At 49.0% G+C, this 14,669-nt stretch overlaps 1 protein-coding gene across 3 annotated transcripts in view; it reads left to right on the top strand.

The window, feature by feature from the left end:
- The window catches only part of mast4 (microtubule associated serine/threonine kinase family member 4), a 70,434-nt gene extending 55,765 nt beyond the window's left edge, over positions 1 to 14,669 (top strand). For 2 of the 3 annotated variants that reach the window (XM_056589444.1, XM_056589443.1), the window contains exons 22-29: positions 981 to 1,120; positions 1,786 to 2,012; positions 2,765 to 2,986; positions 3,972 to 4,201; positions 4,851 to 4,973; positions 5,108 to 5,244; positions 5,786 to 5,970; positions 6,099 to 14,669. In XM_056589444.1, the coding sequence (XP_056445419.1) occupies positions 981 to 1,120; positions 1,786 to 2,012; positions 2,765 to 2,986; positions 3,972 to 4,201; positions 4,851 to 4,973; positions 5,108 to 5,244; positions 5,786 to 5,970; positions 6,099 to 9,922 (5,088 nt within the window). In that variant the 3' untranslated portion in view covers positions 9,923 to 14,669. The remainder of the gene's footprint in view (positions 1 to 980; positions 1,121 to 1,785; positions 2,013 to 2,764; positions 2,987 to 3,971; positions 4,202 to 4,850; positions 4,974 to 5,107; positions 5,245 to 5,785; positions 5,971 to 6,098) is intronic. The other variant, XM_056589445.1, reaches the window with a different exon arrangement.

Here is a 14,669-nt window from a genome sequence, read left to right as displayed (position 1 = left end):
CACCCTTCTTCCACGAAATCCTCGACGCTGCTTTCTATGAAGATGGCGACGACAGACTCGCAGAGCAGCATACTAACATTTCTCAGTAGCCCCCGCTCCCGTTTCTACCATCGCAAGTCACGCAGTGACCTCAAAGGAGGTCCGTTTTATGAGTTTGGCACTCAATCAAAGCTTCACAGGCCAGCATCTCATGACACCCCCTAACCCTAGCCCGCCAAAGAGCAAGGACAACTAGAGGCATTAGTTTACATGATGTTACATGATACATGATGATTGAAGTTCATTTGTAAAAATCCAGAACGCATAAAGTAAACATAACTATTGCCACCCTGTAGATTTAGTGTATATTGCAACATGGGATGAATACTAATAGGAGTTTAATTTGGTTGACATGTATTGGATTAATATTGGTTTGATATTCTTAATAGAGGGATTAGTATGCAGATGGGGACTCCATTAACGGCTAGATGTTTCTAGAGGAGAACACATCACACCGGTTTTAGGAATCAAACATGCTGGACTGTGTTCTTTCTTTATTAGTTTTCGTGCATCTGCAATTAACATACATGCTGGTCAAAGCCTTAGGGTAAAATCCATGGCTGTACCAAAATGAAATGTCTTGGCCGACTGAACAATATGCATAACCTATTATGCATATTGTAGTATTATGGTACATTTTTTCATCAAATAAAAACAAATCAATACATATAATCAGTGATCCTTCTTAAACATACTTAATATGTGAATGAGTAAACACAGTAGTTGTCTACGGCAATACTGCATTCATAAACATTGACACAAACCTGTACGTCATACTTACTGCATTGTACCCATTCGAATTTTCCGAATATGATCAGCCAGTTTTATGCATTGTTTTATTTATCAAATAGTCCCAGAAAGTTTATATTAATGTGTGTGTGTGTGTGTGTGTGTGTGTGTGTGTGTGCGTGTGCGTGTGTGTGCGTGCGTGCGGTAACCAGGTGTACAGCAGCCTGGACCTGTCCCGGGGCCAGCTGGAGGAGAAGGGCGAGGAGGGGGACGAGGAAGAGGAGGAGGAGAAGAAGAGTGACAGCCCGCTGACCCTGGACTCCCTCAGCTGGACCCCAGACTTCACTGAGATGTAGGCTCCGCCTCCACTCCCTCCTTAAGGCCCCACTCGCCGACCCACCGCAGGGCTGGATGCTGCAGGGCTAGATACCGCAGGGCTAGATACCAGGCTCGCTAAATGACTCAATAATTGCAGCCCCAGGCGGTGATGTCCTCACACGCTGTGCAGTCAGCCCTGTTTATGAAGGGTGTGAACCGCTAAACTGGAGCGCAATCGCTTTTGATACAAGTTCAACAACGAAACCAAACGGGGGACTCTCTCTCCCGGCGGCTCGCCATCCATCACTCAAAATAATGTCTCAACCGCAAATGTACGATTACAATCGCTCTGGCTCCACAACCGCTTATTGCACGTAACGCCTTTCACCTGGAAAGAGGAAGGGAGCGTTCTCTACGTGCAGTTGATACTAAAGCTTATCTGGTAATTAATTAGCAATAAAGAAGGTTGTATCATTTGTAATATTATTATTATCAGGGGAAAAAAATCCAGTACAGTCGTATGTATATATATGTTGTTATGTATATAGAGACTCACCCACCAAGTTTCTGAATAAGTTATACGTTTATATATATATATATGGTACTTGGACAGCATATCTAGCTAGGCTACCTTTGTTTCCACTTCAGGTCCTTGTCCTTCTTTTGGCTGACATACTAACCCCCTCCCCCCTCTGCCAGGCCCTCCCTGTCCCACTCCATGGACCCCGCCGAGGCCCTGGCCCCGGGACCCCAGCGCTGCTCCACCTCGCTGCCCAAGTTCTCCATCTCGGCGGAGAGTGGGGGGGAGGAGAGCTCGGGGCTGGGGGCGTCCGGCAGCAAGGCCTCCTTCTCCATCGGGGAGCTGCCCCGGGACGGGCCCGACCCCACCACGCCCGGGAGCAGCCACAGCGGGGCCACGCTCTCTGGTGAGGATCAGAACCACATACTGGGGGGGTCTGGACAGGGGGGGGTCTGTACAGGGGGGGGGGTCTGTACTGGGGGGGTCTGTACAGGGGGGGGTCTGTACTGGGGGGGGTCTGTACTGGGTGGGGGTCTGTACAGGGTGGTGTTTCTATAGGGTGATGTCTCTACAGGGTGGTGTCTCTATAGGGTGGTGTCTCTATAGGGTGGTGTCTCTACAGGGTGGTGTCTATAGGGTAGTGTCTATAGGGTGGAGTCTCTACAGGGTGGGGTCTCTACAGGGTGGTGTCTCTACAGGGTGTTGTCTCTATAGGGTGGAGTCTCTATAGGGTGGTGTCTATAGGGTGGTGTCTGTACAGGGTGGTGTCTATAGGGTGGTGTCTCTATAGGGTGGTGTCTGTACAGGGTGGTGTCTATAGGGTGGTGTCTCTATAGGGTGGTGTCTCTATAGAGTGGTGTCTCTATAGGGGTGTCTGTACAGGGGTGTGTCTCTGTAGGGTGGTGTCTCTATAGGTCTCTGTCTCTGTATCTCTATAGTGGTGTTTTCTGGTATATCAGGTATGTTGGGGGGGGGGGGTCGGAATTCTTTGCAATACTTTGGTATGTGTTCGTTTTTGGTAATTTTCTAAGTTTGTGTGTGTGTGTGTGTGTGTGTGTGTGTGTGTGTGTGTGTGTGTGTGTGTGTGTGTGTGTGTGTGTGTGTGTGTGTGTGTGTGTGTGTGTGTGTGTGTGTGTGTGTGTGTGGGGTCATCCTCAGGGAGTTTCTCGGAGCACTTGGACCCCCGGCCGACCTCAAGAGGGGAGGCGGTGGGACCCAGCGCAGACCTCTGCACCACCTCCCCCTCCACCACCTCCCTCCAGAAGACGCAGGGCGCCAGCCTGCGTCCCGAGGGCCCGGCCGGCTCCGGGGAGAGGTCCCCGCTCCCCAAGATCACCAAGTCTCTCTCGGCTAGCGGCCTGTCCCTGCTGATCCCTGGAGGTAACGCCGCCTCGTAGCTTATCACTGCCTGAGCCCCGCCCCATAACCCCAGCACCCCCAAAGGGCAAGACAATAGAGCGGGGGGTCCCTCCTTCCAGGGTGAGGATGAGTGCAACAGGGGCTACCGTTTACATAAATCAGTCCATCATTTTAAATATTATTTTAAAAATAGTGTTGCCCAGGGTGACGGGGTGCTGGCTGGTGAGAGGGTGGTGTCGGGTGAGGGTGGGAGGGTGGTGTCGGGTGAGAGGGTGGTGTCGAGTGGGAGGGTGGTGTCGGGTGAGGGTGGGAGGGTGGTGTCGGGTGAGAGTGTGGTGTCGGGTGAGGGTGGTGTCGGGTGAGGGTGGTGTCAGGTGGGAGGGTGGTGTCGGGTGGGAGGGTGTTGTCGGCAGGTGAGGGTGGTGTCGGGTGAGAGGGTGGTGTCGGGTGGGAGGGTGGTGCGGGGTGAGAGGGTGGTGTCGGGTGAGGGGGTGGTGTCGGGTGAGAGGGTGGTGTCGGGTGAGAGGGTGGTGTCGGGTGGGTTGGCCTGGTTTCCAGTCACGATGAGAGCCACACACTAAGTCAAAGACGACGTTCTGGTTATGTGGGGCGGCGGACTAGTGACATCTAGGACCTGGCATCCACCCCCAGGTTTTTCAGATGGTCGTAAAGCCCTTCCATGTAAAATGTGCCGCGTGTCAAAAGATATCACTATCCTTCCTTGTCATGACAATAATAAGAATAATAGATGAATGAATAATGATCTTTATTTGTGAAGCACTTTTCAAACTTGGGCACAAAGTGCTTTCCAGATACTATAAAATCAAATACAATCCAAAGAAGTATCATATATAACAACGGATCATGTTGGTCCTAAAGACCTTTTTTGTTTTGTTCCATATTTCTCTGCTGGATCTTAAAACACGTTGTGTTCATCAATACCAGTGGTCCCAGTCCCCCTTCAGGGATGCATGTTAAGTGGCCATCTTGTCTCTCCCCCTCCCAGACATCTTCGGGATGTCTCCGCTGGCCAGCCCCCTGTCCCCCTACTCCCTGTCCTCGGACCCCTCGTCCCGGGACTCCTCCCCCAGCCGGGACTCCTCTCTCCAGGGGGGGCTGGGCGCTCGCCAGCCCGTCGTCATCCACAGCCGCGGGAAGAAGTTTGGCTTCACGCTGCGGGCCATCCGGGTGTACGCCTGCGACGGAGACGTCTACACCGTCTACCACATGGTCTGGGTACGGACGCCTCTAGAGCCGCCTCTTCACCTGGTCTTTAGTCTGGTTTTCTCCTCTCGCATGCTCTGACCTCTCTCTGATCTCTCGCTCTGATCTCTCTGATCTCACTCGCTCTCGAGCTGACCTCTCTGATCTCTCTCGCTCTCGATCTGACCTTTTGATCTTTTGCTCTGACCTCTCTGATCTCCCACTCTGACTTCTCTCGCTCTGACCTCTCTCTCTCTTTCTCTCGCTCTGACCTCTCTCTCTCTTTCTCTCGCTCTGACCTCTCGCTCTTTGGCTCTGACCTCGCTCTCTCGCTCTGACCTTTCTCTCTCTCTCGCTCTGACCTCTCGCTCTCTGGCTCAGACCTCGCTCCCTCGCTCTGACCTCTCTCTCTCACCTATTCTTAAGACCTTGTTCAGCCTATGCCTTTATCCGTATCAGGGTGAATTCAGATAGAGGTACGATGAAGGACTGGACCAGGTAGGAGGATAGGTATCTCTCTCAAGGGATGCCTGCTTGTGGCCCGCCGACAGAAGGGATTGAACCTGGGTTTGAGTTGAACACATCAATATCCTGCTCCCGTTAACCTAATACTCAGGCAGAACTCAAAATAATGTCTTCATGTAGGAATATTGAGCTTATTTCTGCATCTCTGTTCCTCCAGAACGTGGAGGACGGTGGGGCTGCTCAGAAGGCCGGCCTGAAGGCTGGAGACCTCATCACCCATGTGAACGGAGAGGCCGTCCACGGCCTGGTCCACACAGACGTGGTGGAACTGCTCCTCAAGGTAAGAGAGCGCCTGTACTTTACACATGATGGGTATGATATATTCATATAGATACGCTCAGTTAAATCTATAGTTAATTGTTATCGATTTGTATACTTTATATCTTATTATATCTATTTGTTCAACATTTTCAGAGCGGCAGTAAGGTAACCATCACCACGACACCCTTTGAGAATACCTCCATTAAAATGGGGCCTGCCAGACGCAACAGCTACAAGAGCAAGATGGTCCGATGCACCAAGAAACCTAAGAAGGAGAGGACCCAAGAAAGGCAAGTCTAAATGTATAGTCGTATCAATATAGTAGACCTGGGTGTTTCCCCCATTGTTTTGCAATAAACCAACCACCAGGGGTAGCTGGTGATGAATCCATCTCAGCCCTGTGTTGCCAAGTGTAATATGTTATATGTCAATACTGACTAACAATATTCAGTGCAAATTTAGTATACCTTTAGCTTATGTTTGTTAGTATTCTTTGGTATTTATTTTCCAATCCTTAGAACAAAGAACATTAGCATTTTAAAGGCCAAGCTTTTTGGGTTCCTACTGTACAAATTAATAATTTCTCAGAACATATTACCTAACTTCAGTTGCCAAATGAAAATGTATAATAAATATTTATTATTCATATCCCTTTTTCAAATGCACTCTACCAAAACTTGAAAAAGTGTGTAGCAGTTTCTCTAATACAACTACCCATGCTTATGGTAGATAAGAGAATAAGGTATAGGTTCTACCCGTGTGTTCTTTATCCCGAAACTAAATGTTCTGTTTTCTCTGCTGTGTTGTCCGCCCTTCCCTTATTGACTCTAGTCGGCGTTCGCTGTTCAGGCGCTTCGCCATGCAGCCCTCCCCGCTGCTGCACACCAGCCGCAGCTTCTCGTCTCTCAACCACTCTCTATCCTCCGGTGAGAGTCTCCCGGGGTCTCCCTCGCACAGCCTGTCCCCTCACTCCCCTACTGGGGCCCTCCACCCCAAACCAGATTTCAACCAATCAGGTGGAGACAAGTCAGACTCTAGTGCACGATCTAACCACCGTGGATGACAGTAATGATAATGTGTTCCTCACGGGATTCCTTAGGATTAGGTGTCCCTCCCTTGACGGGTTTGTTGTCTTGTGTTCCAGCTGGTAACTCCTCCCAGAGTAGCTCCCCGAGCTCCAGCGCTCCCAACTCCCCTGCAGGCTCTGGCCACATCCGGCCCAGCTCCCTTCACGGCCTCGCCCCTAAGATCACGGGGCAGCGGCTCCGCCAGGGGCGCCGCAAGTCGGCCGGCAGCATCCCTCTGTCTCCTCTGGCGCGAACGCCGTCGCCCACGCCTCAGCCCACGTCCCCTCAGCGATCCACCTCTCCCCTCCTGGGGGGGCACCCTGTGGCCATCTCCAAGTCTAACCAAGCGTACCCCACTAAGATCCACTCCCCGCCGACTATCGTGCGCCACATCGTTCGCCCAAAGAGTGCCGAGCCGCCGCGGTCTCCGCTCCTGAAGCGGGTGCAGTCGGAGGAGAAGCTGTCCCCGTCCTACACGGGGGATAAGAAACACCTCTGCACCCGTAAGCTCAGCCTGGAGGTGACCCAGGAGGAGGTGCAGGATGAGGAGTTGAGGTGCGGCGACAGGGATTACCTTAGCTTGCACAGCGTCGAGGAGACGCCCTGCGAACCCATGGCCGTCAACCGCGTCCGCCCCGCCGAGCAGGGGTGCCTGAAGAGGGCCGTCGCACGCAAGGTGGGCCGGCAGGAGTCCCTGGAGGAGCTGGACAAAGATAAGCTCAAGGCCAAGGTGGTGATGAAGAGACAGGACTGGTCGGAGAGGAGAGAGTCCTTACAAAAGCAGGATGCCCTGCGAGAGTACGACTCTTCCTCGTCCCCTTGTGGAGATGACTGCGACAAAGGTCCGAGCAGGTCTCAGAGAGGCGCCGACGGTAGCTTCCTAGAACCAAAAGCCGCCAGCACCACCAAAGACGTCCTGTATAAGAAGCTCAACACGCCGCGCGTCTGCGAGGGAAATGCAGATGCGTCCGGTGGTGTAGGTCTTGAGAACGATGGGGTCCTCCGTTCACCCCTGTGCTCCATTCACCCAGACTGGCAGCTCTCGTCTCGACAGGGTAAGGACATGCTGAAGCCAGACAGGCTGGACTTCAAAGTGCCCAACATAGATTTCACCAGGAAGAGGTTGTCTTTTGAGGAGCGTGAGGACTGCGTGTGTCGACTGTCCCCTGGCATGCACGAGGGCCTACACTTTGCCACGACCCGGTCCAAAAGTCTTCAGCTGGACTCTGCCATGTGTCATGACCACCTGAAGGGTGGACTGGGTCACTCCAACCCTGAAGGCCTGGCCCCTAAGCTCTTCTGTGGACGAGGGGAAAGTGCCGTGGAGAAGCTCCAGCTCATCTCCTCGTCAGAAGGTCCGCTCAGAAAGACTTCCTCAGAATACAAACTGGAAGGGCGTCTTGTTTCTTCCCTCAAACCCCTGGAGGGCACCCTGGACATCGGCTTGCTCTCGGGCCCTAGACTCTCAAAAACCGAGACCTGTCTGTCCAAACTGACGGAGAATGGAAGTCAATCTTCAAGTCTCACAATATCCTCCCAAAGGCCACTATCCAGCCCCCAGCTGAAACTACTTGCAGAGAAGCCGAAGAGCCCGCTTGCTTGTGCCAGCAGCCCTGGGCCTGTTTTGTCTCTAGATAGACCTGCTTTCTCTGTGGAGCAGCCGCCATGTACAACAACAAGTACCACAATGTCAGAATGCAGCGGTTGTGGAGAACAACCACAGGAATTAAGCAGTGAATCTTTGAAGAGTCCTACATGCAAAGTGGAGGCCGCACTTGTTGGTTGTAAACAAGAGAGCCGAACAGGCACGAAGCCAAGTTCATCACTGGCCCATGAACACAGAAGCTCTCGTCACAGCTCACACTTCTCTGCCTGTGGAAAATCCCCGTCCATACGAGAGGTCAGCAACGAAGACCAAGAGGACGAAGTTGAACAGCAGAACCTGACAACATCGACTGGTACAAAAAACTCCTCCAAGGTAGATGACGGAGCTCCGACTTTAGCCCATGCTGTTTTGAAGACACCTCAGCCTCTTAGCCACAAAAAACGACCCACGCCACAGACCTCCACCGTTTCCGTTTGTCAAGGAAGTCTGCAAGAGACCCGTGTGACAGTGCAATACATCCTTGAGGATTCCCAACACCTTTCCCTGCAGCAACTTCTGTTCCATAGTCCTACTAAAGACAAACAAGAGCAAGATTCCCTTCATAAGCTATCGACCCCTTCCGAAAAAGACGACAAAACCTGTGGCTCAAAGTCCCAGGAGGAGCCCAGCAATTTGTCAGCAGTGAGCAAAGAGAATTTACAGCTTCAAAGGCAACCACTAGAAGTGGGTAGGCCTACAACTAGCGCACTTATAGCCCCAGTGGAAAGGATTAAATCTCCCGAAGAGGCACACTCACGTCCTGCGTTAAGTGAGGTGGTTTTTAAAGGTGCAGTCGACTCCTTGGCATCACTCACTGAACTCACAAAATCCACGCCGATCACTGATCAAAAGAAGGGGGCCTTTGTCCAGCCAAGCACATCAAGTGCAGTAGGGGTTGGCAAAGGTAAGCAGAACAAAGATCCTCCAACAACACCAAAGGGTATGAGGAGTTCTGATGGGGAGAAGGTAGCTCCTGAGAGGACACCGTCCTCAAAAGCTGCCCTGGTAAATGCACCTACCAAAGCACCCGAGGAAAGCACCCCTCTGAAAAAACAAAAGGCTGAGGTAGACTGCAAGGAAACATACATATCCACTACAGGGAAACAAAGACAACCAACAGACGTTGCAACAGGAGATGAAAAGGTTCTGTGCCGGAGAGGTAAGCAAGGAGCTGACCGTCTTCCCCTGGCTCAGACCGTCCAGAAGGTGGAGAGGGAGAAAAAGACATCGGAGAGGGATGGTATCAACACTAGCAGCTCCAAGGGCTGTCTGGAAACCCCACACTCTGTTTCCCCGACTAATGCGAGCAATGCTTCTAAGAAGGAAACCTCCCGGCTGTCAACGGGACCTTCCGCGGATTCGAGAAACAAAGATGTGGTCCGACAAACCGCCGGTATGAACGGAAGAACGTCTTCTGTTGTCACAAAAACAAGCACGTATACGAAATTACAAGAAAGCCCGCCCAAAAGTGTTCCGATAACCTCTGGTCATAATGTTAAAGAAAACACAGACTCAAAGCAAAAAAGCCCTCCTCCTTCCAAACCTGGAAGCTCCTCCTTCCCCATGAAGACCCCTGTAGGTCCCATCACGAAACAAACCACCACGACCATGAAACAAACCACCACGACCACAACGACGACCACCACCAAACAAGGCCAAGAAGCCAGGCGTAAAGACGCCTCAATCAGACCTCCAGTTACGGTCTGCAAAGATAAGGACGCAAGCTTAAAGGACATCAGGCCTGCTCCTTCTGTGCCACAAAAGATTCCACAGCATCTCAAGGAGGATCTCATGCCTCAGCCAAGCATCCCCCCATCCCCCACTCCTCCACAACCAGCACCAGCACCACTATCACCTCAAGGGCCTGCGTCAAAGAAAGAGACGCCCAACGGTGGGGCCTGCTCGGGCAGGGTTTGCCGCGATCCGGAGCCTGAGCAAAAGGCCTCCAAGGAGGGTCCAGGAACGAGTGGGCTCAAAGCGGACGCTCACAAGGAGCGGCAGGGTACAGATGTCCTGGGGTTCAGGCCCGGTGCAGCGCTGGACTCCAGGGCCACACCCTCTGATAAACTGACGTCCTCTCATCACCGCAAGGAGCAGGCGGAGCGGAAGAAGAAGGAGATGGGTCAGGAGGGTGTGGCTGCGCAGAGGAAAGAGGCGTCCAGTGGGGGGGCGGTTGTCGTGGAAGAGAGTGGTTCGGGGGCTGACAAAGACACTGGTAGGTGCAAGCAGCGAAAAGACTCACCGAGGAAGAAGTGAATCGTTACTTGGCAGCACATCATGCAGAACTTTGGTGAGGAACAAAAAAAAGGTTTCAAATATTTTGCCACTACATTATCATGCCTTTTATTCTTGTTTTGAAGACCGGAGAAGCTGTTGCTGTGTGTGTGAGTGGGTTTGTATGTGTGTGTGTGTGTGTGTGTGTGTGTGTGTGTGTGTCAGGGTGTGTGTCATTGTGTGCGCGTGTGTGTGATTCAACATGAGCACAACAACTGCATTGCTCAGAAAGTGTGTACTTGATACGAAAACCTATGAAAACACTGAAAATGTCCATAAGACTGAATGTAGGCAATGGATTGCTAACACATTTTTGGAAGAAATTAGTAAAAAAACAAATGTGTTCAGCCAATGTTTTGAGATGTATTATTTTTGATAGCCGAATGCATTGTGCAATCCGCAAGTCAGGGACGACAGGGGAGTTGGATGAAGCTCGTACTGTAAGATCAGTGCCATATTTGATTTTTGAATTGCATTCTTATGTCACAGCTCTGGGCACCTGAAAGGTGAGGGGACACTAATAAGGCACTACAATAACCAGTCAGAACCGACTCCACTATTATCACTCAAGAAATTTACTCAGTATATCAGTGTTTATTTTTAGAGTTCCTAGTCGGACAGTTGGCAGTTAGTTTCGAGTCGTTCGTACTCAAAAAAGAAAATGCACTATGTCCCGTCCTTCTGCGTGGAACGCTTAAAAAACAGCCCTCTTTTTTGTTTCTAGAAACAGCGGTTTGTGACAAGGGCGTACAGACGTTAAAACGGTGGCGTTCTCAACAGGTTGAGCGCTAGCTACATTCCACTCACCCACACGTGTATATGTAAAGAAAGGGATTGATTTTTATGCAATATGTTGTAAATATACAGTAAGAACCGGGACGTGGGTGTTTCTATTATGATGTGTAGATATTTGCGATCACATGTTGGTGTTCTAACTTAAGCTAGCGTAACGTGTATCCCGTCCGTAAGACATCCTCACGTAGAACTTGTTTTAAAAAATTTTACTTGAAAAGTGAGGAAATGTGGCGCGGTCGGGCATCTGGGCTTTTCTTAACGTAGCATAAATTAGCAAAACTGTGAGGGTCGCGTTAACGAAGAATGTTTTATTAATGATGCCATAATGTTGGTGAACTGACTTACTGTGTTTCTAGGGAGCGGTCTGTGTTTGTGTGTGGCGTAGAAAAACGTCACACGAGGTGTGAAGCAAAGCTGAACAAACACAGAGACACACTGGGCAGAGTAGCTTTGCAAGGAGAACCTGCCATACTTTGAAGTGTTCAGGGTGGCTCCCTACGACTGGGTGTTTATGTGCGAGCACGTTTGGGTGTGGTGTGTTGGAAATCACGGTAAAGTAGACACGGACACAGAGTCCAGTTTGCAAAAGATTAACGTTTGGAGCTGCGGTTTAATAAAAATGGATTCTGGATTGGTTTAGTGTTTCTAATAAAAAGTATATCACTGTGCAACAGTTGGCTTACAGCTTCATCTAGGCAAATATTAGAAACGAACATAGACGGTGTATAGCAAAAGGCCATCTTACTTTCATGATGCTTAGTACTATACCGAGGGGGGTGCAGTCACATCTCCCGCGCTCAGCTCTTTCAACACTCAGTCACATGCACACATCCGATACACGGTAGATGCCTTTAAATTACCAACCCTAAATGTCCCCCAGAAGGTAGCCTAGTTCTCTATGTTATGCAGTATTTGCTCTGTTGTGCTGGCTATATAAAATCAATAGTTTTGTCTACCTATATGTCGGTGATGAGAAAGATGACCTTATCCTTGACGAATAAATATAGAGTTTATGTAAAGGACTATATAACCACTAATGCAAACTCAAACCACACAAAACGTGTCCTTAGAGAGGAGCGGTTTGTCGGAATCTGACATTGACTCGGGTAAGGTATCGTAGACGTATACTAATGTCTTCTGGGAGAACACATGCACCTTAATGTTATTAATGGTATTCCCCCGGTAGTCTTAGAGGGGAACGTCATGAGAGGAGGTTTGAGAAATCTGATCACAATTTCACTCACTTTCGAAACCCTAATGAATTCAAATTTATTCAAAAGTTAGTTTTTAATGCAATCTCCCTTCCCCAGCCATCACCGTTCTCTCTCTCAAATTAGACTTTCGAAATCCTCAAAGCACATTCAATGTTTGTTTACAAAAGAGTCATATATGTATATTTTGTATATTGTTCATTTGCCAAATCTATGTTCCGTGTCACAGAGAAATGTGCCGTTTCTGATAGTCTGTAACTTTCTGTTGTGCTATTTACCAAGACCATTTATTCGTGTGGAAGTTTGATTTCTGTCAGGTTGTTCTTTTGACGCATTTGTCCTTTTGCTTTGTATTTGTTTTGTTATCTTGTTTTCTGTGATGATAAAGTATTAGATGAAATTGCTTAATGTGTTTCTTTTCTTTTAGGATCTGTGCAATAAAGTGTTTGAGTTTTGTATTTTGCCCAAGGAAAGCTCTATGGATGTCATAGATGTTGTATAGTAAAAAAACGATATTTATACTTCTAATGTTGCGTAATACTGCAAATAAATTGCAATGATCAATAATGAATACCTTTTATTTTTTCTCCATGTCCACTTGTAGATTCCAAAGCTCAAGTTAGTTCTGTTGTGTTCTTTATAACAATCTCCATAAAGGTGCATGTATTGGGCTCACCGTAGCGATCACTATCACTTTTCTGAATAGGTACAAGCTATAGATTACTTCTATGCATTAGTATTTGTATCAGTAAGTGCCTTTTACTCAAACCATCACTGTGACATTGGGTGTCCTCGCTCTTTTAAAGATAATCATCCTCTTTTGTTGCAGTTTGAGACAATACTTTAGCCACACCCTGACAACAAGAAACCATAACCCAAACATATGGGATACAGATATAAACATGATCACGCCACACCGCCACAAGTAGGCCTAAGATAAAAGTTGTTAACATTGAGTTCAAAACTCTTCATAAAAAAAAAGTCCCCTATCCTAGACCTCTATAAACAACGAGCAACAATAAAACATTGGTGTGAAAACATAGCTTCCTCCCCACACAGTCTTTTGCCACAGCTCTCAACTCTGGGCTCTGTGGAACCGGAGAGAGGAGCTCTCTGTGGCTGAACCTTGGCTGCTTGGACGCGGTACAAGTACATTCTGTGACTTGGGAACCCGCCAAGTCCCATTCCAGCCCTCGCATCTCATGTTGCAATGGCAGCTTTCTGCCAGAACGCTCCAAGTCCACAGAGGGCGGCCATTCATGCAACCAGGGAAACGCTAAGGGGAAAAAGCCCTCCCTTCTTTACGTGGAAATGGTCAAATAATATGATTTCTCGTGGTTTGAGTTCAAATGCGTTTTAATGGGCCTCAGCCAGAGCTGGTGAGCTGGGCCATCGCAACACAAGCTGTGGACCAGCACTGTTTTGCTGGTGGTTGATTTCATTGTTGTCATGTCAAAAGTGGATTTAGAATGTCTATAAAAGGATAATATTTTGTTAAGGTATAAGACCTATTGGTGTCTGAATGTGGTTTCTATTTTAAGTGTGAAAAAACTGAAAAGTTAAACTTGTATATGCTCATTGCGGGTGACGGCAATACTTATTTCGTGAAGTGTTATCAACGCAAGCCTACTTATTAATAACATTAAATAATCCACGGTAATTGGAACCCATTAATCATGAGATTACGACATCAGCAGAAATATGCTTTCTTCCCCTTATGATTTATAGAAACCTTACTTCGAAGTGGATCCAACATGTAAACACTTCACATCGATGTTATCTTTTCAACAACCCTACACCAGAGTATAGCCAACGTATAGTCAGTCGTTTACATGGGAACACCTGATGTTTGTGCATCTAAAGCCCCGAGTTAAGCTACTTTTCAAAACCATGACCCATTTACTGGCACAGGCTCGTTTTGGCTCTGAGATGTGGTCGAGTGAGGCTGAGGTTGGATTCTAGAACATTCGGCACGCGGCTCCGCCCCTTTTGAGCTCATAGCACTCTTTGTCCCCTCTCTCAACCGAAAAGTCAACAAGTCCTATTTCCTCTTTTCCACAAGCTGAGTAAGGCCAGGCCCCACTACCGTATCGCTTTACCGGATCAACATTTAGGTATTGTAACGTGAAGGTGACCAGTATGTGAAAACCGGTCTCACGGTGGGTAAGAACGTGATGGGAATGTGCATCACTCGTCCAGAACAACTTTCAGCACATTTCACAGATTCTTCAAGTTCCTCAAAGATCAAGTTCCGTTTCTTCAGACGCATCCTGGTTCCCCAGACACAATTTTCAAAAATAATTGTGTCAAAAGTTGCATATGGTGCAGATACCTGCCTGGTAATGCTTGGGATTTAGGACTCTAATGATTTCCCAACTGTAAGGAATGTGTTGGAACACTGGCCACCGGTAATGTTTCATCTACCTCTCTAACCAAGAGAAAAAGAGGAGTACTGATCTAGTCCCACTGAGGAGGGGATCCCCTCTTGTCCTCAGGAGCCGGGGTCACGGCTAAGCGGCCGTGACACAATGGCTTGTGGTCCGACAGAGGGCCTTAATGCCCTGTCTGAGAAGGGTTTAGTGCTGGTCCTGCACCCAGACCAGCTACTGTTTCCAGTGAGGCTTAGCGCAGCATTAAGGTAGGCCCCCGCCGACTAATGCGAAGTCACTGGAGGACGGCAGCAGGGTGACTGCAGAGTCCCTCAGAGGAGGCCGCATCTAAGC

Source organism: Gadus chalcogrammus, chromosome 4, assembly GCF_026213295.1.
Source record: "Gadus chalcogrammus isolate NIFS_2021 chromosome 4, NIFS_Gcha_1.0, whole genome shotgun sequence".
NCBI classification, from domain to species: domain Eukaryota; kingdom Metazoa; phylum Chordata; class Actinopteri; order Gadiformes; family Gadidae; genus Gadus; species Gadus chalcogrammus.
Note: the sequence above shows the minus strand (reverse complement) of the source record. Positions and strands in the feature narration are given on the sequence as shown.